Source organism: Centrocercus urophasianus, unplaced genomic scaffold (assembly GCF_019232065.1).
Source record: "Centrocercus urophasianus isolate 14NV4802_14NV808 unplaced genomic scaffold, USGS_Curo_1.0 seq_519, whole genome shotgun sequence".
Lineage (NCBI taxonomy): Eukaryota > Metazoa > Chordata > Aves > Galliformes > Phasianidae > Centrocercus > Centrocercus urophasianus.
Window position 1 is genome coordinate 30,711 of NW_024885110.1, and position 25,330 is coordinate 56,040.

Genomic DNA, 25,330 nt, shown 5'->3' on the forward strand with positions numbered 1-25,330 from the left:
CGGGGCGCCGGCCGGTGTGTGGGAGCGGACCGCCGCGAGGCCGTGCAGTTCTCCTCCGCGGCACCAGGCGGCACTGCGGTTACTGCGAGGTGCCCTTTTCCCACAGTGACGGACACAGACACACGTTTCAGTCTTTTTATAGAAAAAGGCAACTGTACATTTACAGATACATTTACAGAGCGCGGGGGGCAGCCGGGGGCAGGCCGCGACTGCCGCAGCCGGGAACCGCCGCCTTCCTCCTGCGGAGGGAGGAGAGCGAACAAAGGCAGAATGAGCAACCGGTTATGTGGGGGCTGAACAAGGGGGGCAGGGAGAAGCAAAGGGTGCACAGCTCTTCATCCGCTGAGCCGCGGTGCTGGCTCTTGGCGTGGACGGGACACGGATATCTCTCGCCCTTCAAACCCAGCGGCCCAGGGTCTGGCAGTGTGGGGCTGGCAAGGCCGGCTGGGGTTTTCCCCATCTGCAAGTGTCTCCAGTGGGAGAAAAGCTGCAGTGTAGGATGAGGGGAGGGAGAGGAGAGGGAGAGGATGCCTGCAATAAGAGCAGGAGGGGGAGTAACACTGGAAACCAGCCTTCAGCTCTGCCTGGCGGAGAGGAGGAGGCTTGCAATGGCTTTCGGCCTTGAGCTGGGGAACTTCTGTGTCACAGGAGGCAGATGGACCTCAGTGAGGTCCTGGGAATTTTACACACAACACGGGGAAGGCAAAGGCACATAGGCCTGAAGGCATCACACAGCCAGGCATGGCAGGAGCCACACCAACCCTGGAAGAGTGGAACCGTCCCTGGATGGCACATCTGCTGTGGCAGCGCGATTTGGCAGGGGCAGGAGTGAGGTGTTATCACCCCACAGCACAGAGGTGTCCAGGGCCTCAGAGGAGGATGCGGAGCCATTTTGGTATGCCTGCACCCTCTGGGTGCCTCTGCTAGATGAGAATTTGGAACAGGAAAGAGACAGCGGCTCCTAGGGCCAAGCCCAGCGTCAGGAAAAAGGCCATGACTGCTCCAGCTGTCTCTGCTTCATGGGCAAGTACTTTCCTAGGAAAGAAACAGGTGTCAGACTCATCCTCACGACGCATGCCCCACGCCCTTGTTGGAGTTCAACTGAGAGATGGGAGGAGACCCCAGCAGAGGCAGAAGCAGTGTTCTTCTGCTACTGCTGGGGTCTCCTCCCATCTCTCAGTTCTGCTGCAGAACGGCAAGAAGAAACCCCACCTCGCTCCAAGAAACCACCTCCACATCATGGGCTCATAAAAAAGACAAAATGCTTCAGGCAGGCTGTCTCAAGCTCTAGCATGAAGGCCACCCCTCCCTGACCCCTGTGCTGAAGTGTTGCAGCCTACTCAGATGCCCACCCAGATGCCAGGGCTGGACTTGGGCTGCCACCCATGGGTGAAACCAAATTTTCCCCCATCCCCAGAGCTTACTCACTTGGGCCCGAAGCACATGCAAAGGCTGGCCAGGTAGCCATTGGAGATGGAGAAGAAGATCATGAAGATGATGTACCAGGCATCGTGAGAGAATATGACGGGCAGGTGGTTTCGGGGTTGCACATTGCACAGCATGAAAAGGGGGATGAAGATGACACGTAAGACCACCATCACCGGCAAGAGGCAGCTGTCCTTCCCGGGCTAGGAGAGAGACAGAGTGTAGCTGAGAAGTGGGCGTTCCCTATCCTCCGGCGTGCCAGCAAGGGCTATAAAGAGGCTGTCCCTCTTCTGCAGGACTTTTTCTGCTGCAACAAATTCCAACATCACCAAGTGATACAAGGGGCAGATCAGGGTAGCTCCTGAGCCCCTCTGTGCAGGGCTCCCAGACCCACAGCTTCTGCCTGCCATCCTCTGGCATCCACCACTGTCCTGCTCCTGCAGCCTGCTGCATGCAGCTCCAAGGTTTCTCCCTGCATCTGTAATAGCTGCTTGAGGCTGAGAGTGCTCTGCCCTCTGTATTCCCAGCCCTGGTTGTACTCATTAGTCTGTCACTCTCTCCTCAAGCCAGACATTCACCCAGTACCTGGCCGTTCCCCAGAAGAGAACGCCCACTTAGTGTGCTCTTGTCCCTCAAAAAGAGAGGAAAAACAACAGGGACTGTTCAGATTTGTTAGCATAGCTATGAGTGGGAAACATTCCCTCCCCAGGGTGAAAAGATGGAGAAGTTTGATACTGCTTGTTCCTTCCCTACCTCTCTTGGGCTGCATCAGACTGGAAAGCACCCCCTGCCCAGCTGCTGCTCTGGGACTGGGTACAGGACTCGTGGTGAGGAAGTCAGCGTGCAGAGGAGATGGACAGGCCACCAGTCCCACCACAACTGGCCACTGCCCTGCAAATCCCGTCCTTAGCTGACTTGGAGAGCAGCAGTGCTAGAGCCAAAATACAGAGCTGAGTCTGGGATCAACTGCTAAGCCCCTTCTGCAAACAACAGGGAGTGAGGACAGCCTTATGCACACACACGCAACCTCTTCCTGCTGCAAACCATTGCACAGGCCAAGGCCAACTGAGGTGAATCGCCTCTGGCACCCCATGGCCTGCAAACTGGGCTTTAAACAGCTCTCCAACCTCCCACGCCATCCCCCAGCCAAGTGGGGCGAGATCCAGCAATCTGGGAAAGGGATTATGCTTGGACTGTTTTGGACAGTGCTGGGAAAGGCATGGATTGAGTTATGGCCTCCCCAAATCCCAAGAGAGTTTTTGGATGCGCAAAGTTGGGACAAAGCAAGAGGCACTGTCCCCATGCTGTTGTGCAGCTATGATGAAGGCAGTCCCTGGTACAAGATGTGCCTGGCTCTCTCCCGAATCCTCTCAGCGAGAAAATGATGACAAGACCCTGTGGTCTGAAGTGAGAGGAAGCCCCCAGCTGCCCTGGAGGTGGCAGCCCCTCCTTGGCTAGCAAAGCCATGGGACACTTCATGAACACATGGCAAAGATGATGCCAACTGTTGTGTCTGTGGGAAAACCAGTGAGAGCAGCAAGATGTTTTTCTTGCAGAGCAGGGCCCCAACCAGGGAAATGAGGCACAAACCACACCACAGTCAGACTTTCCACCCAGTGCTGTTTTGGAAATGTCCCCTGCTGGGTCATCACACCACTAGGGCTGTGGCCTGGACACCAGTCAAGGCAGCTTGCAGCCAAGGCTGGGGGCAGCCAGCAGCCATAGCCAGGGGAGAAGCAGCTCTAGGCAGCAGGGCAGCCCAGCACAGCCAGGGCCGGACAGACCCTGCATTGCATGCTGCTGTGAAGAACTTCTCTAAACAAACAACCTGAACAATACAGGGGAAACAGCGCTTGGGGGGTGGGCAAGGGGCAGGAAGAGACACAGACAGACCCCTTCCTCACTGCCATCATGACTCCCACCGCTCAGCCCAAGGCACAGCGAGATGAGAGCAAGGGACCAGGGCATGGGAGGGGATAATTCCATGAGCTGCATGGTGTGGTTCTGCTCTGCTGCCAGGATAATGCTCTTTAAAGCAGCTGTGTACTGTGCGGAGGCCAGAGGTTTTATTTCAAGCTGCCCTGTCTTTCACCCTCTTTCACTGCCGCCATCCTGCCTGGCTGTTTGCATAGCTGCAGTGAAGGTTTGTTTACAAAGGCTGAAATAGAGGAGACAGCTTCATCCAAACCATGCTGAAAGAAGCCTGGGAGGAGAACAGGATGATACTGTGGCTTTCAGCTCTAACCCTTTCTGTAACCCTCTAAATCTCTGCTTAGGGCTTACAGCCAGAGCAGGAGTCAGCTCTGTGCCTACTTCCTCCTCCAAGCCATGGATGGCAGCCCCAGTGAGAACCATGGTCAAAGGGTATGGGGATGGAAAGTGCTTCCTGCCGCCAGCTTACCCATGTGAAGAGAGCAGTCAGACTCCGTCCCGTCCAGTCAAAGACATTAAATATCAGGAAGCAGGAGACTGAGATGAAGTAGAGATCTGCAGGAGGGGAAGAAGGTCAGTGACAAGCCCAGGACGCCCAGCTGATTGCACAGAGACTCTCCTTCAGGTCTAGGGTCCTCCTAGTTTCCCACTAAGAGCTGGGATGCTCTTCCAAGCCAGACTGGTGTCTGCATCCAAACCTTCATGCACAATGGTCTTCCCTTTCCCTCAGGCACCCCTACTACTTCAAGCCCCACTTTCTTTCCTCCCATTTAGCTTGTTTCCAGTTTCCTCCTAGCCCACCACACACCTGGCTTCACTTACCCCATTTGTTTTCCTTTCCAAGGGTAGTGGATACCTTAGCTGTGATGGAAGGAAAGACCCCAATGGTGACGGTGAAGACTAAGCAGACAGACACTGCCATGACCCAGAGCTAGGAAGATAAAAGAAAGAGGCTGGTACCAGACACAGGGCAAGAGACCAGTGCAGGGGTGGTCTTCTCTCCCCATGCCTTCCTGCACCTGTGTTCATACCCTGACACAAGGAGAAGCACAGGGCTTGCTGCCAACTCACAGACCTTCTTAAAAATGGAGATGACCGAGGGCTTTTCATCCGGATTGTGGACAGGGATGATCTTTGAGTTATTCTGCTCCATCCCATTGGGCTCATCTGCAGGGAAAAACAAACACAGGGCATAACAGACCCCACAAAGCAGGGATCTAATTTAGTCCTGTCTCAGTCTTCCTCTCAGCTCTTCTTCCTTTGTTCTTCTCCTCTCAGCCCCTCACCTTTCTTAATCAGGTCTCTCTTGGTCTCCAGCTCTGCGTTGTACACACAGTACTCTGTCTTGTCCTTCATGGAGTAGTACCGGAAGAAATCCTGCAGATACACAACCACAGAGAACTCAGTCAAGTGTGAAGAAAGAAGGCTGCCAGGGAACCGGCACCTGAGACTGTGTTGATAATGGCAAACAGTGCAAGATGGACGAAGTATTCCTTCCACTTGTGTCTGACATATATGCTTCTCCTGCTCATTCAGAGGCCTACTTCCACATTATCCTAAGGATACCACAGGTATCTGAGGTGAGAAGTACCACAGAGAGCTGCTTTGGGACACTGGGCGTCCTGCCCTGACACAGGAGGTGGAGGCTGACAGAAGCTGTGGTGCTGCTGGACCAAGATTCTTGTGCTGGGATGTGCAAAGGTCTCATTTCCTCATGCTCTTCCCCACTAAAAATAAAGTCTTACCATGCGAGGTAGAAGGATGTAGGAGACGACAGCCAGCAGAATCGCCACACAAGCCGTGGTGAAGTAACCAATGTAACTCTCTGGTTGCTGAGCACCAACTGGGAGCACAGGAAGAGAGGAGATACGGAGGAAAAGGAGGAGGATGAAGAGGGGCAAGAGGAGCCATCTCCCACACCAAGGGGGTCCAGCATGACCCCACTGCCCCCTGTTGACAGTAATGCATTGTCATCTGCAGGGTGGGGATTACTTACTGCTGATACTGATTATCATTGCCAAAGCTGCGAAGATGCCTGCCAAGCCCTGCCCACTCATGATGGGAGCTGTGTAGCTGGCAGGCAGGAGCCCGGCCAGGCCAAAGAGGCTGCCCTGCAGCATGGCGCCAAAGGCTGCAAAGGGAAAGATAAGCAGATGAGAAACCAAAGGCAAGGATGGGCTGCACCTCTGTGGGGAGCCAGTGTCACAGCCCTGTAGGACCAGGGAGGGTACCCAACCTCCTCTTTTCCTTGGGCTCTTTCCCGATGCCTTACTCACAGTTGATGAAGACAATGCTGATCATGGTGAAGACAAAAAAGGGAAGAGGCTCCATGGTGACCTTCACCATAATTGCAGTGATTAAGAACACCAGCCCAATGGCCACCAGGCTGCCTGAGATGCGGATCTGCTGGGGAATCCTGCAAGAGAGGGTGGTGTGGGTGAGGACAGCCCAGCACCTAGAGGTCTGCAAAGTTCTCTTGCAGTAGTTGCAGCCAAACCACAGCACAGGAGAACCAAGCTTTGCCTTTGGACTGAATGGCTTGGCACAGTGTCAAGTCAGGATGTGGGAGCTGGCAAGAGCAAGGATAGGGCAGGGCTCACCGCTGATGGATGAAGGAGTTGAGGCAGGTGAAGATGAGGAGGGGCACCATGGAGCAGAGAGTCATGAAGTTGTCAAACATGGACTGCAGGTAGGAGAGTTCTGAGGCAGTGCCCATGCTGGTCTGGTTTGAGAGGCAGCTTGTGTTCTGTGGGTCTGCCAAGCGGTCGATGAAATACTGCAAGGAAAAGGAAGCAGGTGGAGCTGAGGTCCTCCAAGAGAGGTCACCCATAAGCTCTTTCCAGCCCCACACCCAGCCCAGTACCCCTCCTGCCACCTCAGGGCCACGCATCCCATGCAAATCACCCACACTTCTGCCTCCTGCCTGGTGTTCAGAGGTGGCACAAGGTGATCAGTGCCAGGGCAAGCCCTCACCTGCCTGGCAGTCATGAAGAAATTCCATGGCAGCAGCGTTCCCAGGCCAAGGATAAAGAAGATCAACCAGACAGCCTTGTACCTGCAAAGGAGGCAGAGAAGTGTGGAGCAGGACGACAGGCAGGGCAGGGGACAGGCGTCACTTCTGGCTGTCTCCAAGCCCACTGTGAAAGGCACCAGGCAAAGAAGGGAGGATGAAATTCACAATCTGGCATCATCTGTGGGTCCAGTGCTCTTAATAAGCAGAGGAGATTCTTGATAAAGGACGGCACAAAACATCTGTTATCCTGTCTCTGGCCTGGGCTCTTTTGAGTAAATGTGGCCAAGAGGGGGGGTTTCCAGAAAGCTGTGAAGGCAGAGGACACTCCCCACATGTGGCACCCAGCCACGCAGCGACCCTTGCCAGAGCTGGGAGGGAGCCTCGCCAGCCAGGAACAGCGGGGCCATGTCCCAACGCTAGGGACTGTTTACAGCCCATTTGTTTTGGAAAAATTGATAGAGCATCTTAGGGAATGGGTTCCACAGCCAGAGATGGAGTAGCTGCTCCCTGCCTGGCCAGAGAGCACACATCCATAGGGCTAGCAGTGAGACTTAGTGCCCCAAGCCCCCAGGTGCTGAGCCCCACGTTATCCCAGATTTCCCAGTATCTTGAATGTGCCCCCACCCCACAGCCTGGCATTACCTGTCCTGTGGTCCATCTCTTGTTGTCATTGTGCGTGGTGAGGGTCAGCACGGGTCCCAGCAAGTCTTGTGGTGGCTCTCTGGAAAGCAAACAGAGGGCTTTACGAGGGAATGAGGCCAAGCAGGGGCAGCATTGGCATTAACCTGATGGCCTGGTTGACTCTGCGGGACTACACAGCGTCAGGAAACAGCAATAGCATTGCTCAGCAGCTTGGGAGACCTATGGCTCAGAGCCCTTAGCTGAGGGGTTGTGACACAGGGCTTTACGCTACTGCTCAGGGGACGCCGAGCCTGTCGTTCCAAAAGGAAACCTGCCCCCATGACATGCCCGTGCTGCTCCACTCCAGCCACCTGCCACTCCACTGCAGGATCTTAAAGGATTTGTAAGCCTGTGACTCTGCCCTCAATCCTCAGGCTGTGACCGAAGCATACACGCAATGGGCTGTGTCCTTCCCCCCTGCCCTCCCCACGTCCTTGGAGGTACAGAGGAACAAAGGACACGTTTTATCCAGGTTTCTCAGGTCAGAAACACACAAACCCTTCTTTTCCACATACTCCTTCCATGAGGCTCTAGCAGCCCTTCCTAGGAAAGCCAAGGGCACCCCGGGTACTGCTCACTCCCTCTCAGCACCCCCTGCTCTGGGCCCGGCCCCTGCTGCCACTCAGCAGTGCTTTCCCCATAAGCACCTGCCCTTACAGACACAGCCCCGGGGCCCCTGCTCCAGACCCCATCCCTCGGCCCCCTCCCTACCCCTCAGGCATAGCAGAATCAGCCCCCCGCAGAAGCCACAGGCCTGCCTCGTTGTTTTCCCCTCAGGACAGCGCAGCATGGGGCATTCATCCACTTCTCCAAGCAATTGCAGCAGGGCTCCACGTGCTCAACCCCCCGCACCGTGCCCTCCCTCAGCCGCCTGCTCGGCCTCCCTCCTCTCCTGCTCGGCTGTGGGCTGCAGCATCCCTGCCTGCCAGCAGCAGCCTGCCTGCCAGGTAGGACGGCCACGGGAGCCGGCAGAAAGCAGCATGCTGGGATCTGTAGTTCGAGCAAGGCTCAGCCCACATTAAAGGCAACGGAGGAGCGCGTGTGCTTCCAGGCACGGCTCACATCCTTCATATCAACTGCCTTGCAGAGGAAGGTGGCAAGGGGTAGTGCAGTCCTGCAGGTTGTGCATGGCATGGCAGCAGAGCGTACCCACAGCCCCAGCAGCCTGATGCAGCACGGCTTCCTATCTTCCCATGTAGACTGAGACAGCTCCCGTTTGCCCTTGTGAGCCACCAATGCTTCCATAGAAAGTGCAGTAAAATCCCCTCCTGAAAATCCCCTCCTGGCAGCCTGCCAGCATCCCTGCAGGCAGGAGGCAGCCTGCTCCCTGGCACTGGATTAGCAGGGGGCCTGCGAGCGTGACTGTCATCCCCATAGGAAGAAATACCGCCGGGGCCACTTGTTGTCCCTGAGAAACAGGTGGAAAGCTCCAGCGCACCCTGCAGCCTTCAGCAGGCCGCCCCTCACCCACACAAGGCCTCAGCTCTACTCCCAGACCACCCCCCATCTTCCCTGGGGTGACAGTGCTGTCCTGAGGAGCAGAGAAGGGAGCTCTGCCGCAGACACAAGCGCGAAGGCCGGTGCCAGGGCAAGCCCTAATCACTGATCCCACCCTATGCCCAGTGAATTTGAAGGCAGTGCCCTTCCCCCTTCTTCCCCAGCCCCACCATTCTCAAGAGTACTCAGGTCACAGGGGCCAGAGCCATGTGCCCCTGACAGCATCTGCAGAGGAGGCGGAGGGAGAGGTGTCAGGTACCACAGCGGGCAGGCAGCCAGCAGCATGCAGGGCATGACAGTGCTGGAGCAGCAGGCAGGAGCCAGCAGGACAGGACTGGGGTTTGAGGAGTGCTTCCCTGGTGCTGTCTTTTCCACCACCACCTGCTTCTGTGCTTCATCAACAGCCCGGCCTCCTTGGCAGCAATGCCCAGCCGCAGCCTCCTACCAGCTTTGTTTGTTTTCTGTCTCACTTTGCTAAATGCCTTCTAATTTTTTTCCACTAAGAGACAATCCATGCCAAGGGGCATGCGGGTCAGTGCTCATTACGGCTGGAAACACGTCCAGCTGACAGCTCTTACAAACAACACTATAGTAAACAGAAAAGATCAAACAAACCAACACAAGCAACAGGTGGCAACGGTGCTCCAACCAGGTGAGAGCAGCTCTACAATCACAAATCCAGAGCAACCCTGTGACAACAGACCAGGGATAGTGCTCCATGCATCCTCAGCCCCCAGCACCTCCAAGGACCTCAGCCATCTGCCCTGCCACGAGGGCATGGGAAAGGAGGAGCAGTTCAAGGCCTCTGCGTGTGGACATCCGCTTACTCCCAGGCACGGAGCAGTTCATTGCAAGTGTGGAAGTGATGTGTGAACGGAAGGAGCAAGAAAAGAGCACGAACTGCTAAGCAAACAGCAGCTGTCCCCTTTGACCACATTCAAACAATGGAGAGCCCAATTGTAATTGCCCGTTTACTCAGCACAAAGGCTCAGGCACATGCTGGGTGACACCTACTGTTGGGCCAATGCCCGAGAACCCACAGCAGGGACAGCCATGGCACAAAACGCCCAACCTCTGCAGAAAAACTGGCACTGCAGGACAGCCACGCCTGCAGGCAGTAGTTTGTCACCCAGCTCTGGAGATTTCCTTTCTCACGCATCGCCCTTCTCCTGCTCTGCTGCCTGGCTGACGGAAAGCAGAGAATATGTCCGGCTTCCTGTGGTGGAGCAGTTCCATGGCGGTGGTAGGGATACAATGGGTCTCCTCCAGCTTGTTAAAGCCAAGCCCTTTCTGCCACCTTCGCCATCCTCAGTGAAGGGGCTACATGCAGGCAAGCTGCAAGCACCTCAGCACCCTCCTGCTGCTACTCGCTTTGCAGGGATGTGATCAACAGTTCCTACTGGTGCCACCAAGGCGGGGCAGGGCCAGATGCCTCCCCAGGCTTATAGCCCATTCTGGGGCCAGCGGGGTTTGCCTGCAGGCAGGGAGCAGTCCTGACAAACGTGCAAGTCACATGAAACTCTGGTGGCTGGGATTCAGCTTCAAGATTCCACCTCCAGCCAGATCCCCTTGTACATCCAGAGCTGAGAATAATGAATGCCTGCTTTCTAACACTCCAACTTGAGTCTGAGTGAGTTTCCTCAACAACCAATTTACTGTAACACGTAGGCTCCCCTACCTTGCTCTGGCCATGCCAGTCTAGTCTCTTCATTTGTAGTCACCATCCCAAGTACCTCCATCGCCAGCTGTGAGCACGCCTGCTGCCTTTCCCAAGAGGCAGATCTGCATGGCTGCCTGTCTAGCTGGACCAGGAGCAACTCAAAGTGGGGGCCACGCTTTGTGGCAAACCAGAGTCCAACAGAGGGCTAAAGTCAGCACCGATTAAGTATGAGAGCAGCACAGGCATGGATAACAACACCCTGACTGCTCTCCCATCTCCAAGCAGTTCCGCTACTCAGCTTGTTCTATGTTTTATAACCCACAGAAGGTTTCACTTCGTGAGCTTTTCTACTTCCTTTGCAATCTGGGAGCCCTTCAGCACCCTGTGGCAAAAACCTCCCCCATGGCACAGCATTGCTACGGGCAGCTCTGCTAGCTCCTGCTCTTGATTCACACTAGACACGCATCGGACCCCTTTTTCATGCCAGCCATGACTCTCCAGGCTCTCTCCAGGCGCGGATCCCAGCCACCCTACATCATGTTTTCCAAACAGAGAAATTCTAGCTCACTTAGTCATAGGGAAACAGCTCTGTGCCTTTGATCCTCCTTGCTGCTTTTCTCCAAATCTTTTCCCAGATCCTTTTGGAGATGGTGGGGCCACAATAGGAGCGGTGGACTGGGGCGATGGCACAAGGCTCTCTTGCTTTGTTTGTGCTTTGTCACTCACGAGGAGTGACAGAGGCTCTTCTTCAGGGAGTCGACGTGTTTTTATGACCCTGGCTGCCCACAGAGCTATATGAAATAACCCCAGGTCTTGCTGCGAGTGGTCAGCTCAGGGCATAACCTTGTCTTTAGATTTGGGACGATGACTTCCCTTTGCGTATCATTCGATATTTATCTAAACTGAATTTCATCCTCCTGCTGCCTGTTGTTGTAACGCTCCTCTGTGCTCTCTGTAGCTGGCATTTGTCCCCACAAACCTGAGTAATTCGATAGCATCAGGCAAACTCTGTCAGCTCATTGCTCATTCCCTTTTCCAGGTCACTCATGACTGCTGAAAAAGCATGGGACTGAACACAGTGATCTCCTTCCACCGCAGAAACTGACCACTTACTCCTACGCCCTGCTTCCTGTTTTTCACCAGTGTTTGAGCCATGTGAAGACCTTCCCTCCCTAAAACTTGGGCTGAAAGACCTGAATGTGTTTTGCAAAGCTGTGTACCCAGGGGCTTACTGGGCTGCTGTGGCAGGCAGCACAAACAGCATTACCAGCCCGTTTTTCCCCGAAGTTCTTACCAGCCCTTCTTAGAAACCAGCGTCACATTTTCCCCCTCCCCTTTATATCACAAGGCAGAAAGTACTTCTGCAGCCCCACTGAGGGCCATGCATGGTACACAGTTGTTACCCCTCAGCATTTCCCAGGGAAGCATCCCAGCTCCAAGACACCATGTCAGCCTGGAGCTCGCTTCACCCTACCCCCTCCGCCCGCTGGGAGAAGGGAAGGCTGCTCTCCCTGAGCCTGCAGCCCAGGATCCCCACTGCCTCCTCACTGGGCAGGAGATGGGTTGGATATCCTCGCTGCCAACACATGGGGCTCTTATCTCAGCTGCCGGGTGCTGCACGGAGGCGGGGGGCATCCAGTGCTGCTGTATGTTTTGAGTCACATGCAGCAGCTGCCTGCAGTCCCTTATCAGGGCTGCTCAAGGAGCCCCAAGCAGTTCCCAGGGGCCTCTGTCAGGTACAGCCACCCAGGCATGTGCGTAAATTAAGCCGGAAAGGAGGGCTCTTATCACACCCTCCATTTATGTGTTTAATTTGACAGGCAAAGCACACTCTGTCCTCAGCATGCCAATTATACCCCTGTGACATGCCTGGCGTCAGGTCGCTCACCTGCCATCAGCAGCACCTCGGTGACTGCATGCATGGTCACTGTTGCCCATAAATTCCTCTTCCTGGCAGCGGATCCCCACGACCAGAGTCCCCACGTCCCCGCTCTGGATGCCAAGTGCGTTTCCAGCTCTGCCACAGAGCTGGCTGAACACAGGGAGCAACACAAGGCAAGCAGCAGGGGGGAGGCCCGAGCAGAGCAGCCCTGACAGACTGCACACACCTGACCCTTCAGCACACCCCAATGCCTGTTCATCAGCCAGTGAATTGCTCCTGGCACTCAAGCAGCCCCACAGCAGAGATGGGCGCCACCGCTTGGCATCCCAGCAAGAGCAGCTCCCCAAAGCAGGGTCACTGACCATCCCCCCATAGCCCAGGGTGGGAGCTTTAATGCCAGTGAGATACTTACCAGGAAGGCAGGCTGGGCCTCGCCCCTGGATCCTGCTAGCTCCAGGACTCTGGTAAAGCCCCGCAAAGCTCTGAGCAGGCGTTGGCTCCAAGGGCAGCACTTTGAAGATGGGAGGGGAGATAGAGGGCCTGGGGGGGGGGAAAGGAGATGGAAGGCACCACGTCATTTCTGCGCAGGGAGAGGGAGCTCCCAGATAGAGCCGATGTCAGAGAGGCAGAGATAAGCCACTCTCAGGAGAACATCTGCAGCCAGGAACTGGCAGGTCCCTTCCAGACAGCTTCCAGGCAGAACCCCCTCACACCAGGATGGGGCCAAGGCCCCGAGGGCTTTCTGCCACCCTGCTCATGGTGGGACACAGAGAGAAGGCAGAGGCAAAAAGCTGACAGCTGACTGCAGCACTGGCTTCTGAATGCACAGACCCGCAATGCCTTCCCTGAGGCAGACCAGTGAGACGTATGCTGGCACCAGCAGCTCCCAGAGAAGGGCACTCACTCCACAACACGGCGCCTTGTGGAAGGCTTGGGAAGAGGTCATAGTTTTCCAGGGTTGGGTAGGAAAATGAGATGAATAAAGCCCTTTTCTCCCCAGGGTGGAGAAAGGAATTTGCTCAGGGCTCCATTCAACGCATCTGCGGAAACCAACAAAGAGCAGAGTCTATGGTGAACCATCTCTGAGGTTCCCAGGCAGTCCTCAGAGGGGCTGCATGGGTGGGGAGGGAAGGGCAAATGGAGGCAAGGGCCCTATAAAGCTCCCACCACACAACCACAGCACTAAGGAGAAGACGTGGTGCAGTGGGCACATTGCCCCACATCACCGCCTGTCTCTTCTGCAGCCAACAACCCCATGGGCTCTGGGGGGATATTGGGGCAAAGGGGTCATCCCAGGGCTGTGGCAGGAAGAGGCACAATGAGAGGAAGCAGAGTTTCCGTTCCCCAATCAAGAAAACCCAATGGGACCCCTGGGATGAAGGGCAGGATGCCAGTAATGTAAAAATCAGCTGGGAGCATAAGGTGCAGCCCCAGGTTGGAGTGGGTCCTCCTTGCTGCGATTAATGCAGCAGTGACACAGACCACTGCCACCAGGACAGCCACTAAGCAGGGCAGAGTTGCCCCAGCTGCACCACTATACGGCTGCCTCCCCATGGGCCATGCTTGGACCTGCTCCACAGGCACCCCCAGAGCAGAGGGGAGAGCCCCAAGGAAGAAGCATGTGGCAACAGAGGTGAGGCAAACACCCGTGGCCAGATGGGTCTGGAGATAAGGGTGAAGGCCAGGCACGAAACCCAGACAGGCTGGGTCAAGAGGGAGCCCAGGGCTCCGGAACGGGGAGGGTGAGCCACACAGCTCCTCCTCCTGGGGCTGTAGGGCTACACCTACCAGCAAGACCATGAGCAGGACTCAGGAGGCCACCTGGCCTTTGGCAGCCTGCAGGGCAGTGGAACGGGCAGGGGAGAGGCTCCCTTCCTTGCCGCAGGACAGAAATACATATGTTATTTTGGGTGCCCTGGCTGACCGCTGCGTTAGGCACCCAATGCCTGCAGCCCTGCTGGAAATGGGATGCCAGGCAGGAAAGCAGGTTTGGCAGCCGCTGCGGCCCACGCAATGCAGCTGCCAGCTACCAGGGATCAGCTCACTCCTCATAGGGCCACAGCACTTTGCACAGCCTGAGCCATCCTCAGCTGCTTGCTGCCATTTTATGATGGATGGGGACACAACAGTGGCACAGCCATCCCCACAAGAGTGAGGGCAATGTGCAGCCAGAACATCGCTGGCTCAAGGCAGACACACACACTGGAGGAAATAAGTCAGAGAATAAACCTCCCACTCAGCTGTGGGACAGGAAAGCCTTTATGCCAGTGGGGCAGAGCAGGGTGGCGGGCAGCTCCCTCCTACCTCTGCCCAAATCCCAGAAAAGCAGCACCTCGGGCTCTCTCCCACGAGCAGCAGGAATAAACACAGGCACAAGACAGGGACGGGCAGGGCACAGCCCCTCTGGTTGCTGCCACATCCCTGCAGGCAGCTGCTGCCCGGCACACCGCAGCCCGGCTGCACCACGAACATCCTCGGGGGCACCATGCCCAGCCTGTGGCCAGCCCTGATGTTGCTCATGCGGGAACAGCGCTTAGAAATACATTATTGCAGACAGAATGTTATGTCTGGTGTTGGCTCACAGTACAGTGCCTGCCTCTGAGCCTCCTCAGTGTTAATGTGGGGAGCAGGGGGGAATGAGGGCAGCTGTGAGACCTGCTGCTGGGAAGGCTGGTGAGGGTGTATGAAGGGGAAGGAGGAGCTGCAGGGGAGGATGGATTGCTTCCTAATAGCTCTGTTGAGCTGCAGCTAAGAGCACAGCCTCCCACAGCTGTGGGTAATGCAGCCCTTCTCGGCAGGATGGTGCAAGGAACCAACCAACGCAACATCTACAAGCACTGCACAGCTGCAGGGCCCAACTGTCTGAGACTGCTCAGCCCTCAGCACAGCACAGCACAGCACTCTGCTCCCACAACCCTAATCTCCCAGCCATGGTCACCACCCGTTCCCCTGGAACAATCCCCACGGTTTCCCCAAAAAAACCCTCAGACCAAGCTGCACGCCCTAAAGTCCTCACTGCATTCGTGCAGTAGCACAAGTTTGCAGGGTACTGCAACCCTGTCAAATTGAGCAGTGCATACCACCTCTGCTTCAGCCCATCTGCCCCCGTTATCCTGCTCCTTGCCACGTGCCTCTCCTCGAGGCTCCACAGACTGCTTGCTGAGTGCATTTCCAGCTGTTGATGCCAGCACTGGAAACTTCACAGCGAGGTGCTTTCCCATCAGGCAAATCCTAAAGGAAATGAACTATAACAAATCCCAGCGGCACTGATGGGAAGAAGGCAAAACTGCAGCAATCAGCCGGGCTTCCTGCTGGCTGCTTTGCTGTGACCCAGCGGGCAGCGAGATTGCCTGCTCAACACTGACCTAGTGGCTGCTCCCTACCCTGCACAGCAGCAGCACCAGCAGGAACAGCAACAGGCTGGTATAGATGTCAGTGGGAAGAGCTCGGTGCTGGGGGTGCTCAGGAAGATGTGCAGAGGTCGATGGAGTTTGCACTCTGGGATCAGATTAAATTAGCAACAAATGCAAGCAAACAGTGCTCAGCTGACAGTAAAGAATGCGTTCTGCAGTTTCCCTAACAATTCCCAAGGTCTTGGCTGTTACGCTGGATGAGAAACAACTGAGGTGAGCGTTCATCCCAGAAAAACACCAGAGGGTGCTTGCCAGCCTCCCAAAGGCCCTGCTTAGGGCCGTGCCACCTGGCCAGGGGAGGTGGCTGCTCCCAGTGCCCTTTCACTGTATGGCCACTGTGAGCCCTGTCCTAGCCCAGGAACCGAATGGAACAGGTCAGTGAGGGCAGCAGCCACGGGCAAGCAGGTGCCTTGTGCTCTGCACCCTGGTTTCCTCCCGGCCCACAAGAAGGTCACAGCAGGGCAGAAACAAAGCCTGTGGCTTAGCTTCAAAGAGGAGGAGGCTCATTAACAACATCTCACCCTGAGATAATGAGAGCAGGGATGCCACGATGGGGAAACGATGCCAGCGTTTAATCATGCAGTGCAGGGAGTAACAACTGAAGGATGGAAGTGTCCTTCTACCCCAAGAACCAGGTCCATTTGCTGGGCCAGGATGCAGTAAGCTTCATCCTCATCTCCCTTCCTCCTCACTCTGGGTACCTGGCACAGCTCTTCAGCATTTTCTCAGTGACCTGAGAGCAAGCCAACCTGGAAGCAAAAGGCAGCAGCAGCACTCAGGAGGATGCAGGTGTGATGTGTGCATTGCTGCTGTACCGAACAGTTCTCAGACAGCTGCACAACCAGAGAGAAAAGCACACTGTGCCATCACACCCCGGGTTAGCTCTGCAGACTGGAGCAGATCCAAAGGAGCACGAGGCAGGCCGGCAGCCCACAGGAGCTGGGAGCGGAAACACTGCCGCCAGGCTGGGATGCTCTGCTGCAGGGGAGTGGGATTTCCCATAGCAGCGTCCACAAAAGTCCTCTCAATTGTATCCGTTCGCCACAGGCAACTGCGGGGCATCCCAGCTGCTTCCTGCTTCGCAGCAGCGAGGAAGCGCATCCAGCTGTGGCCAACAGCTGCACGAATCCCTCCTGCCTTTCAGCCCTGGGAATGCTCAGGGCTGAAGGATACAGGCTCGCTTGTGTGAGATCCCACAGCCCTTGGGCTCAGCCTCCGCCTCTTTCCACAGCACCGCAGCTCGGCCGCCTGTCTCCGAGACTGGGGAGTGACGGCTGGGGAGTGACGGCGGAGGTGGGGAGGACAGCACGGCAGAGAGCAAATGGGGCTCTCTGCGCTCCTACACCAGACCCGATTCACAAAGGAACACTTGTTGGCTCCTCTCGCTCACGCCGCGGCCGGCCGCGAGCATCTCCTCGCGCGGCACCTGGGCAATTCCGCTCGGGGCCCCACAAGAAGAATTCCCAAGCGGGGAGGCGGAGAAGCGGGGGGGAAAGGCAGCACGTGGGGCCGGGCGGCACGTGGCTCCGGACGCGCCTTCCCGCAGATCGGGGCGGCCCCGGAGAGCCGCGCGGGAGGACGGGCACGGCCCCGGCGGAGCTCCGCGGCGCACCCAGCCGCGCCCGGGGCCCGGCACGCCGGCAGGCGCGCTCCGCGCTTTGCTCCGCCGAGAACTACGGAAGGGAACTCGGCGGTCCCGCGCGAGGGAAAAAACCCCGCGTCCCATGCGGCGGCCAAAGCGCCGAGCATCCCTCGCGGGCGCTCGCCCCGTCCCCGTTCCCCTCCCCCCCTCGCCCCTGAGAGCCGAGTCCCCGCCGCCCCAACCGTTTCGGCAGTCCGCCCGCTCGGAGCAATCTCTTCCTCTCCGTTTTGCCGCCTTCCGCGCCGGGCGGGGGCCGGGCCGGGCGCCGCCGTCAGAGCCAGGCGGTCCCCGCTCCGCCGGAGCTTCCCCGAGCCCGGACGCGCGACAAGAGCAGCCCCGGCCGGCCGCCCCCGGCACCCACCTGCAGCTCCCTGCTCTGTGCCGCCGCACGGCCGGGCCGCGCCGCGCCGCTCCGCTTTTCGCGCCGCCCAGCCCTCTCCGTGGGCCGGCCCTCCCCCTTCGCACCGCCCCCGGAGGCCCGCGGGACACCCCCGGCACGGGGCTGCTGCGGTGCGCGGCGAAGCCCGTGGGGTTTCGCCCCGTGCCCGAAGCAGCGCGGTGCCCGCGTGTCCGGCATAGGCTCCGGGACGGGCGGGCTCACGCAGCCCACAGTAATCGATCGAGGTGGAGACCTTCTCCGCCGTCGTTCAAAGCCTATAGTTTTGCTTAAGTGCAAAGGTACATTCTCACCGAGCAGGGTACTTTGTACGCACACGTATCAAGGTTACACGTCTCAGGTGCGGTGTTTCAGGGCACTGCTGCTCCCAGCGCTCCCATCTCCCGCCCCACCACGCAGCCGCAGGCAGGGACTGCAGCTTGGGAGCTCGCTCCCAGTGCTTTCTGCATTAACAAACAGAACATTCCCTGCAGGCAGCCGTCAGCTCGGGTTAGAAATTAAAATTGGAAATTAGACGCTGCCGAGTGTTCCTGCAGATTCCCCACAAGCTCTCAACACGACGCGTCTCCCCTCAGAACCACAGCCAAACACCGTGCTTTCATTCCAAACCAGACCTGCAAAACACCTCCGTGTGAGCAAAAGTCCTCTAAGAAAAAGGCAGTGGTGACACCGATGTCTCCCTCAGGAGGTGCCCTCTCTCCTGCCCTGCTCGGCAGCACCTCTCCCACTGCCCGGTGGCAAACATCGGCCATCTGTTACAGCTCTGTGTTTCTGAACGACACACACCGAGCAGGCGGCCCGGAGCACTGCTGGATAACAGGGCAGGAGCTGCTGCGCACCGGGAGATCCGTATCACACCAAATTAAATTTAAAAGCTCCCATCTGCAATTAAGCTCCTGCGGCGACTTGCAGGCAATGACACATCCCTGCCCGCGGCTGCCTTTCCCGGCCTGCTTTCCCCAGCAGCCCCGCTTGGGAAGGTGTTACTCGGGGCGAGCTGCAGGCACAGCCCTGCTCTTCTCTCCCCGCTCTCCCCAGCAGTCAAGGAAAAAAAAAAAAGGGGGTGAGCGTCACCCCAAAATGCATAGAGAAGGAAAAAAGCAAAGCAGAAGCTACAATGGCACTGCTTTGAGATACCCAGCATCACCCCTCCAGCTCTGAGATCTGCTGCACTGCTAGCTGTGGGGCCATGTGGGCTCTGTGGGATGTGGGGGGGCCTTTGTACTGTCCTGATCCGGGCCCTGTGCCTCCAGCTGAAGGGTCATGCTTGCAGCACAAGTGAGCATTTCAGCATCGATAAAGTGTTAGTGTTATTTATAGACTCCTATCTGAGCTAAAAGCTATGGCAATCAATGCCCTGCAGACAAGGGCTTCTAGGATCTGGTGGTGATAAAGTTCTCGGATACTGTCAGGAGGAGAAACACCACCACATCTCAGCCCAATTTTCCATTACATCTCTGCAGGAAGAGCAGTGGGGGTGCAGCTGCCTCACCCCAGGCTCCCAGCAGCAGCGTGCACAGCTCTTACCATCTCAACATGATGGATCACATTGCCTAGCTCCCTGCTCTGCCCCTCACCACATTCCCAGGGCTGTGGCTCAGGGCTATGGGAGATCCCACTAACAGCCAGCCTTGGGCTCAGGGATGTCCCAGGACACAGCGCTGTCACCCGGCTTCTCACCTCGGATGGGTGCTGCAGCCTCCAGGAGAGCACACCCAGCTGCAGCGGCGATGTGTGGAGGTGTCCCAGCATGTGGCCTTGGGGCAGACCGAGGGAGATGCTTCCTTCCATGAAGGTCTGTGCTGAGCAAACCCACGTGGGCCAACGCACACCCAGCTGTGGGACCGTGATGCCTTGCTCCATCCTGGCTGGGTGCGGTGCCTGTGCAGAGCGCTGCTCCTGAGCAACTCTGGTGTTGCCAAGCTCACACAATAACAGCTCCCAGGAGAAGCCAACAGCTGAGAAAAGCGCTCCTGCCCAGGCCAGGCACAGCTGGTGCCTCACCCAGCAGCCAGTACCAGCACTACAACTGCACCACAGCACTGCAGCACATGGAGCACAAAGCAGTGCCGAGCAAGGCCAAGATCACAGCACTCCCCTCTCCATGGAGCACTGTGCTGCCAAAGTGCTGCTGCTGGCAGATCATTGTGCTGTTGGAGCCAAGGGAAGACAAGCAGCAGAGCCTCTTCCTTACAGAATATGGGATTCCACTGGTGCTGCTCATTTGGGGGTGTTCCTTCCCAAACCTCAGCTGTGTACCACAGGCAGACCAACGCCATCACCTGGAGCCCAATTTGCATGCTGTGCCCACAACTGGTTTTCAACAGGAGAATAAACAGGAAAAATGCTCCCCTTTCAGATATGCCTGCTGCCAAGCATTGCACAAAGCTGCCTTTTTTTTTTTTTTTTTTTTTCCTTGTAGCAACTCCCTGCTTCCACTGAAGCAACCAAATTCAAGCAGGAAGGCAAACAAACAGCTGCTTTTGAAGGCGAGAGTGAAACGTGAGGTTCGTTCCAGGCTGTAGTAATGCATCACATGAACTGGAGAAGTATTCTTTGTACCTCTTGGGCAAAATGCGAGTTTTAGAACATGAGGAGATAGTTACTATTTGTATGCACTCCACGTCCTAAGGAGCCTTGCCACTTGGCGCCCACGCTGAGCTCTGCAAGCGCTCTGCAGCCATACGTTCCTTAACCCACCCCCTCTTCCTGCAGGATGCCATCTCCTTTCCCCTTCATTTGCCACAGACAAGAAACTGAGGTAGCACGAGGACATGGACTGTGGGTAGGCAGGGAGTGGGGAGCTGCGTGCCATCCTGTCCCCATCCCACATCCACGCTTTCCACCCCAAATCAAGTGGCCAACACAGGGTCGTGCCACAGACTCCCAGTGGGAACTGAATGATGGACTGCTTTGGCTCTGGGGTGCCCCGATGATGCCTGGCAGAACAGCTGTGGGCACGGAGCTGTTGGGGCACTCCTCTTACAGAAAGGCCTTTTGCAGAAGTGAGAGCAGCCCCAGCCACCTGTATTGCCTGCAGCCTGCTAGCAGGAGGCAGGGCCATCAAATGCAGCAGGCATGTCAGGGGCACCTCCGGGCCCCCGGGGCACACATGGCTGCTTTGCTCCGTCCGCTGCTCAGCGGAGATGGGAGGAGCCGGCTCCTATTCTGGGCCAAACCCTCTGGCAGCACTCCATGAGTTCGCAGCCACCGGTAAGGCTGTACCCACACAGTAGGGAGGCATCAGGATTAGCAGGCAGAGCAGGAGCAGGGTGGAAGCAGATTAGTGGCTGTATCCGGTTCTGCACACGTGTGACAGGGCAGTAGAGCAGAGCCGTGTACAGAGAAGGAGCGTGTTAATCAGTCACATGGAGGAAAACCCTACAGGCTACTGGAAATCAGTTATAATGCAACTGACCGCAGCGGCCCCGCATGCTCTGGAGGTCCCCAGTTCACACTGCTGAACTCAGTGCACGCTTCCTTCACCAGTCCCTTAGGGACAGGGCTCTCCTGTCACTGCCTGGGGACACCTGCCCCGTGTTTCAGGGAGTGATGCTCACTTGTGTGCCAAGGTCCCATCCTACACTGCAGACCCTGGTTATGCCATCACCACTGGCAGAGGGCTGCACTGTCCCACTGCATCTTCCTGCTGCTCGACCTGTGAGATGTGCAGGCAGTGCTGCTGAACTGGGGCCGTGGGGGCCTTTCCACTTCAGCAAGCACAAACAAATCCCATTGTCTGCTGGCTCAGCAAGGGGCCCGGGTGCTTGTGGGGCTCCAGCCTCATCTGTCAGCCTGAGGGGAGGCCCAGGGTGCCCCCAAGGCAGGGCAGCACTGTGAGAACATGGGGCTGGTGCTCCCCTTCAGTGCAGGCTGAGCGCACAAACCCTCTGCCAAAGCCACTGCCAAAGGTCTTCCTTATTGCTGCCCCCTGGATGCAGCCCTTTTCGCAGTAGTTCCTCCATGCCCGTTCCCTTTCCGCACCCCTGCTCCCCTCCACAGCTCTGCTGCCCCTTTGCTCCCTCTGACAAGCATTTACTGCCTAATGGCAGCTATTAAACAGAGCCACAGGGCAGCTGGTTACTGAATGACAGCCCAGCAGTCACCACAACATTGTTCCCTATTCCACTGCAAGTATTTTCCACCTGTTAGGAGCTGGGCTGAGACCTTGGGAAATATAGGACAACACAGTGTGAGCTCCTGGTTACAAATGCTAAATTCTGTGAGATGCTCCAAGGCACTGTGAAACCAAAGTCCTGGGGCCAGCAAAGTGCCCTTCCCATGCAGCCACCATTTTTCTTGCCCCAAGTGTCCTTGGCAGCAGCATGGCCATACAAACCCAGAGTGGGTGGCCCATTGCTGTGGTGCCCAGAGTCACATCCAGCCCTTGGTGGCAGCGCCAGCATCCCGTGAAGGAGCAAAGCCGCTGGGGAAGGAGCTAGCTGGCACCCAGCCATGCTTGCAAAATGCACGGGGGAGCTGGGAAAGGGATGACCTGCTAGGGAGAAAGGTGAGCTGCTGCCATGCAGTCCCCTTTGTGTCCAAAGCCAGTCTGCACCGAGTGACAACCAGGAGCCATGCCATTCCAAGCATAGGGACAGCGGGCAGAGCCATGTGTGGCTTTCCAGGAGTGCCACCACAGCCAGATGCTGCTCACCCACCATGGGGTTCTTAGGGACAGTGCCATGGGGATGTCAGGAATGGCACCACAGGGACCCTAGGGATGGCACTACAGGGACTGTGGCATGCAACCACCTGCAGAGAGGCAGCTTCCAGGAGCTCTCCTAGCAGTGCCTGCCCCAGACTGAACCCAGCCTGATGGCTGCTGGCTGCTGAGGAGGAATTCAGCTGTGTAAACGCCTGGCACGGCTGACTGGATCCTGTTTGGAGAAGGAAGCCTGCCCTGTCATGCTTTCCCCTCTGGGCAAATCAGCGGTGGCTGAATGCTCCCAAACATCTCCTGGGGAGTTGTCCAGAAGGGCCCTTTCCCACAGCTCTAGCACACAGGCCACCATTATTCCCCCCACTGCCAGCCGAGCTCGTCTGCATTCCCAGGCCATAAGAAGGCCCTGGGGCCAACCGGCAGAGTGCAACAATGGGACATCAAAAACAGAGCAAAGCCAGGGGCAGGAGCTGAGCAAACCGAGTGCCAAGGAAGGAGGGAAAGTCTACACTCCCTACCAGCTATCCCCTGGCCTCCATGATTCCACTGCAGAGCGTGACCCTAGGCACGGGATGCGCTGGGAGACGGAAATGCACAGGAGCGCCACCAGGATTTGTTGTGCAGGTGAGGCGGTGGATGGAGCAGGGCACGGTGTGCCACAGAGGGATGCCTCAAAAGACCGGCACCTGCTTCTCCCTGGGTATGGGATGCTGAGTACCAGGCTCACCGTGCTCCACGGCATCCCCGGCCCCTGCTTAAAAGCCGGGAGCCCCGCACCCAACCCGTGTCCCGCAACTCATCCCACGCACGGCGTGGACGAGCACACCGGGCGCTGTCGGTCCCGGTGCACGGGGTCCCCAAACGCATGGAGGAGCGCGGCCCGGTGCCGCCCTCTGGTGGCCGCAGCCGGCGGTGCGCCCGTCCGCGGAGCTTCGGGGCTGGGAGCCGGGAGCGGTGCGGCGGCGGCTGACTCTGCGCATCCGTCCTCGGCTGCTCGGGACTTGCAGGCGGTCTCCAGGGAAACAGCCTGCCCTTCCTACTAAAGTCCCAAACCCAGGCGATCTTTCTGACAGAACAGAAGGCAAGAGCGGCCCCCGCAGCAGCACCGTCGGCTTCCCATGAAATCCTCCTTCCGAGGAGGAGCTGAGGGCACCGCCTGCTCCTCGCCTTTTCCAGTCCCTGCAGGATCCGGCATCTCCAGAACCTCGCCTGCCTTTCGCTGATGCGGCGACCGGGTTTGCGGAGCCGGGGAGCTACGCCGCTTCTGGGATGCGATGCCAGGGGGCCCATGGGATCCCTGCAGAAAGTCACAGCTCCCGGAGCAGCCGGCGAGTTCCCCGAACGGCAGTTTTCCCGCTGAGCCCTCACGCTCCGCCCTACACGGGGTCGGAACGCTGCGAACTGACGGCCGGCTGCCCCGGACCTCGCACTCGGCACGGGCGCGGGGACAGCACTCGGGGAGGACGGAGCGATGGGAGCGGAGCCAGAGCTGAGGGCGGGCGCTCAGCGGTCAGTTTTCAAATAAAAGGGTCAGGGGACAGTGTGTGATTGCGCGAACAAGGGGCAAGCGAGGTCCGAGCGGTACAGGGAGCGCTCCACGGTGCTCCCCAGGAGCGCACAGACACACGGGAACTGTCCCAGCGCGGCTAGAAGCACGCTGGGGCCCAAGCGCCCGTCGGGCAGCCGTTCATCCCGCAGCACCCCGACGCCTCAGTACCACAGCACCCCCGCCCTGGGGGCACGCGTGCTTACGTGGTCGTTCCAGGGCTGTAGGGCTGCGTCCCGCTGCTGCCGGCGGACCCCGCGCAGCCAGCAGTGCCCGCTGCGGTCGCCGGGTCGTAGCGCTGCCCTGCGCCAAGGACGCGCGGTGCGGAACGGCCCTCGGGTCGGCTGCGGCGTCCTTGTCTGCGCGGGGCCACAGAACCGCACAGCCCGGCTCAGGGCCGGGGCAGAGGGGCGCGGCGGAGCTCGCTGCGGCGAGGGGGCAGCGTGACCTTGCGGCGGGGCGCCCCGCAGCACAGTGCGGCTCCCCGCGGGGCTCTCAGAGCCGGCTCCCTCTCTGCTCACCGGGGGAACGCTGCAGGACCGCCGCCCGCCCTCCTCCTGTCCCCCATCCGCCCCGCCGTTACCTCCGGGCTCGGCGATGATCCCTTCTGCTGCGGCCCCCCCCGTCGCTCCCCGGGCTCTGGCAGCAGCCAGCTCGGCGCGGCTCCCGGCGGCTCAGCAGGTGGAGGGGTGGCTGCGTGCGGGCGCGGATTAGCGGGGGGAAGCGGCGTCTACCATAGGAACGACGAGCGGCATTCGTCAGCGGGGCCCAGCGCCGGGGCGGGGGAGAGGGGAGAGCGGGCGGGGGGCCGGCGCCCGCTCCTCTGTATGCTGTACGCGGCTCTGCCCGCGGTCAGCAGGTGCCACAGCCGGTACGGAGTCGGGCCATCGCAGGCCACTCGCTACGGGCCGACTGTGACACATGGACCCAGGGGGAGGGGGGGCCTCCGCCAGGCTCCCCAGCAGTTCCGTACCGAGCCGGCACCTGCCGAGATGTGCGCTCCAGCACCGCGCTGGCCCCCGCCCAGCACATCTCTCAGCCCCGTGCAGCTCCTCTCTTCCCATTAAGGCAGCGGAGCGCGCACGGGTCGGGAGGAAAACGTGCCCGAGCCAAGAGCCGAAGCCGAGCGGGGGCTGCGGCCTCGACACCTCCCACCTCCTCTGAGCCTCACGAAGCCCCCCGCCCGGCGATAGCCGCCCCTCTGCCGTGCCCGGCCCCAACCGCGGGGACGGAGCGAGGCGCTGGGGTGGGGGGAGCGGCTCCCCGCCCGCGCTGCGGAGCTGGGCGGCAGCCAGCCCGGTTATTTTAAGCCTTGTCCTCCGCCTGCGGAGGAGAGGCAGTGCCACGGATCCCGCTCGGGCTCCCGGTCCCAGCCTCGGAAACGACCCCCTTTTCCCTAGCGCTGGCACACAGCAGTGTCCGTACGAGCTGCTCCTTTCTCTTCCTCACAACCATGAACCAGAGAGGCTGAAGCCAGCACGGCCCAGAGTCGCTACTGCAAAACAACCTGCGTGTGGGAAACCCGGCCACGTGCACCCGGCCACGGCGCGTGGTGCCTGCAGCCGCCCTGCACTGAGCA

General features: G+C 58.4%; 1 protein-coding gene across 4 annotated transcripts; it reads right to left on the minus strand.

Annotated features, from left to right (window-relative positions):
- Positions 1–121: 121 nt before the first annotated feature.
- On the minus strand, positions 122–24,353 carry SLC29A1 (solute carrier family 29 member 1 (Augustine blood group)). 4 transcript variants are annotated; one of them, XM_042835414.1, is made up of 14 exons: positions 17,507–17,522; positions 16,025–16,252; positions 7,013–7,091; positions 6,331–6,412; positions 5,958–6,133; positions 5,634–5,773; positions 5,354–5,488; positions 5,103–5,200; positions 4,644–4,734; positions 4,433–4,524; positions 4,180–4,288; positions 3,827–3,912; positions 1,429–1,628; positions 122–1,035 (listed from the first exon to the last, which is right to left on the minus strand). In XM_042835414.1, the coding sequence occupies exons 3-14, from the start codon at positions 7,039–7,041 to the stop codon at positions 924–926; spliced, it is 1,350 nt and encodes a 449-aa protein (XP_042691348.1). In that variant the 5' UTR covers positions 7,042–7,091; positions 16,025–16,252; positions 17,507–17,522; the 3' UTR covers positions 122–923. The 4 variants fall into 4 exon arrangements, with proteins under 4 accessions (XP_042691348.1, XP_042691349.1, XP_042691346.1 ...); XM_042835415.1 differs by lacking the exons at positions 16,025–16,252; positions 17,507–17,522 and adding an exon at positions 24,335–24,353; XM_042835412.1 differs by lacking the exon at positions 16,025–16,252 and having other exon boundaries at positions 17,507–17,549.
- Between the last annotated feature and the right edge of the window lie 977 nt (positions 24,354–25,330).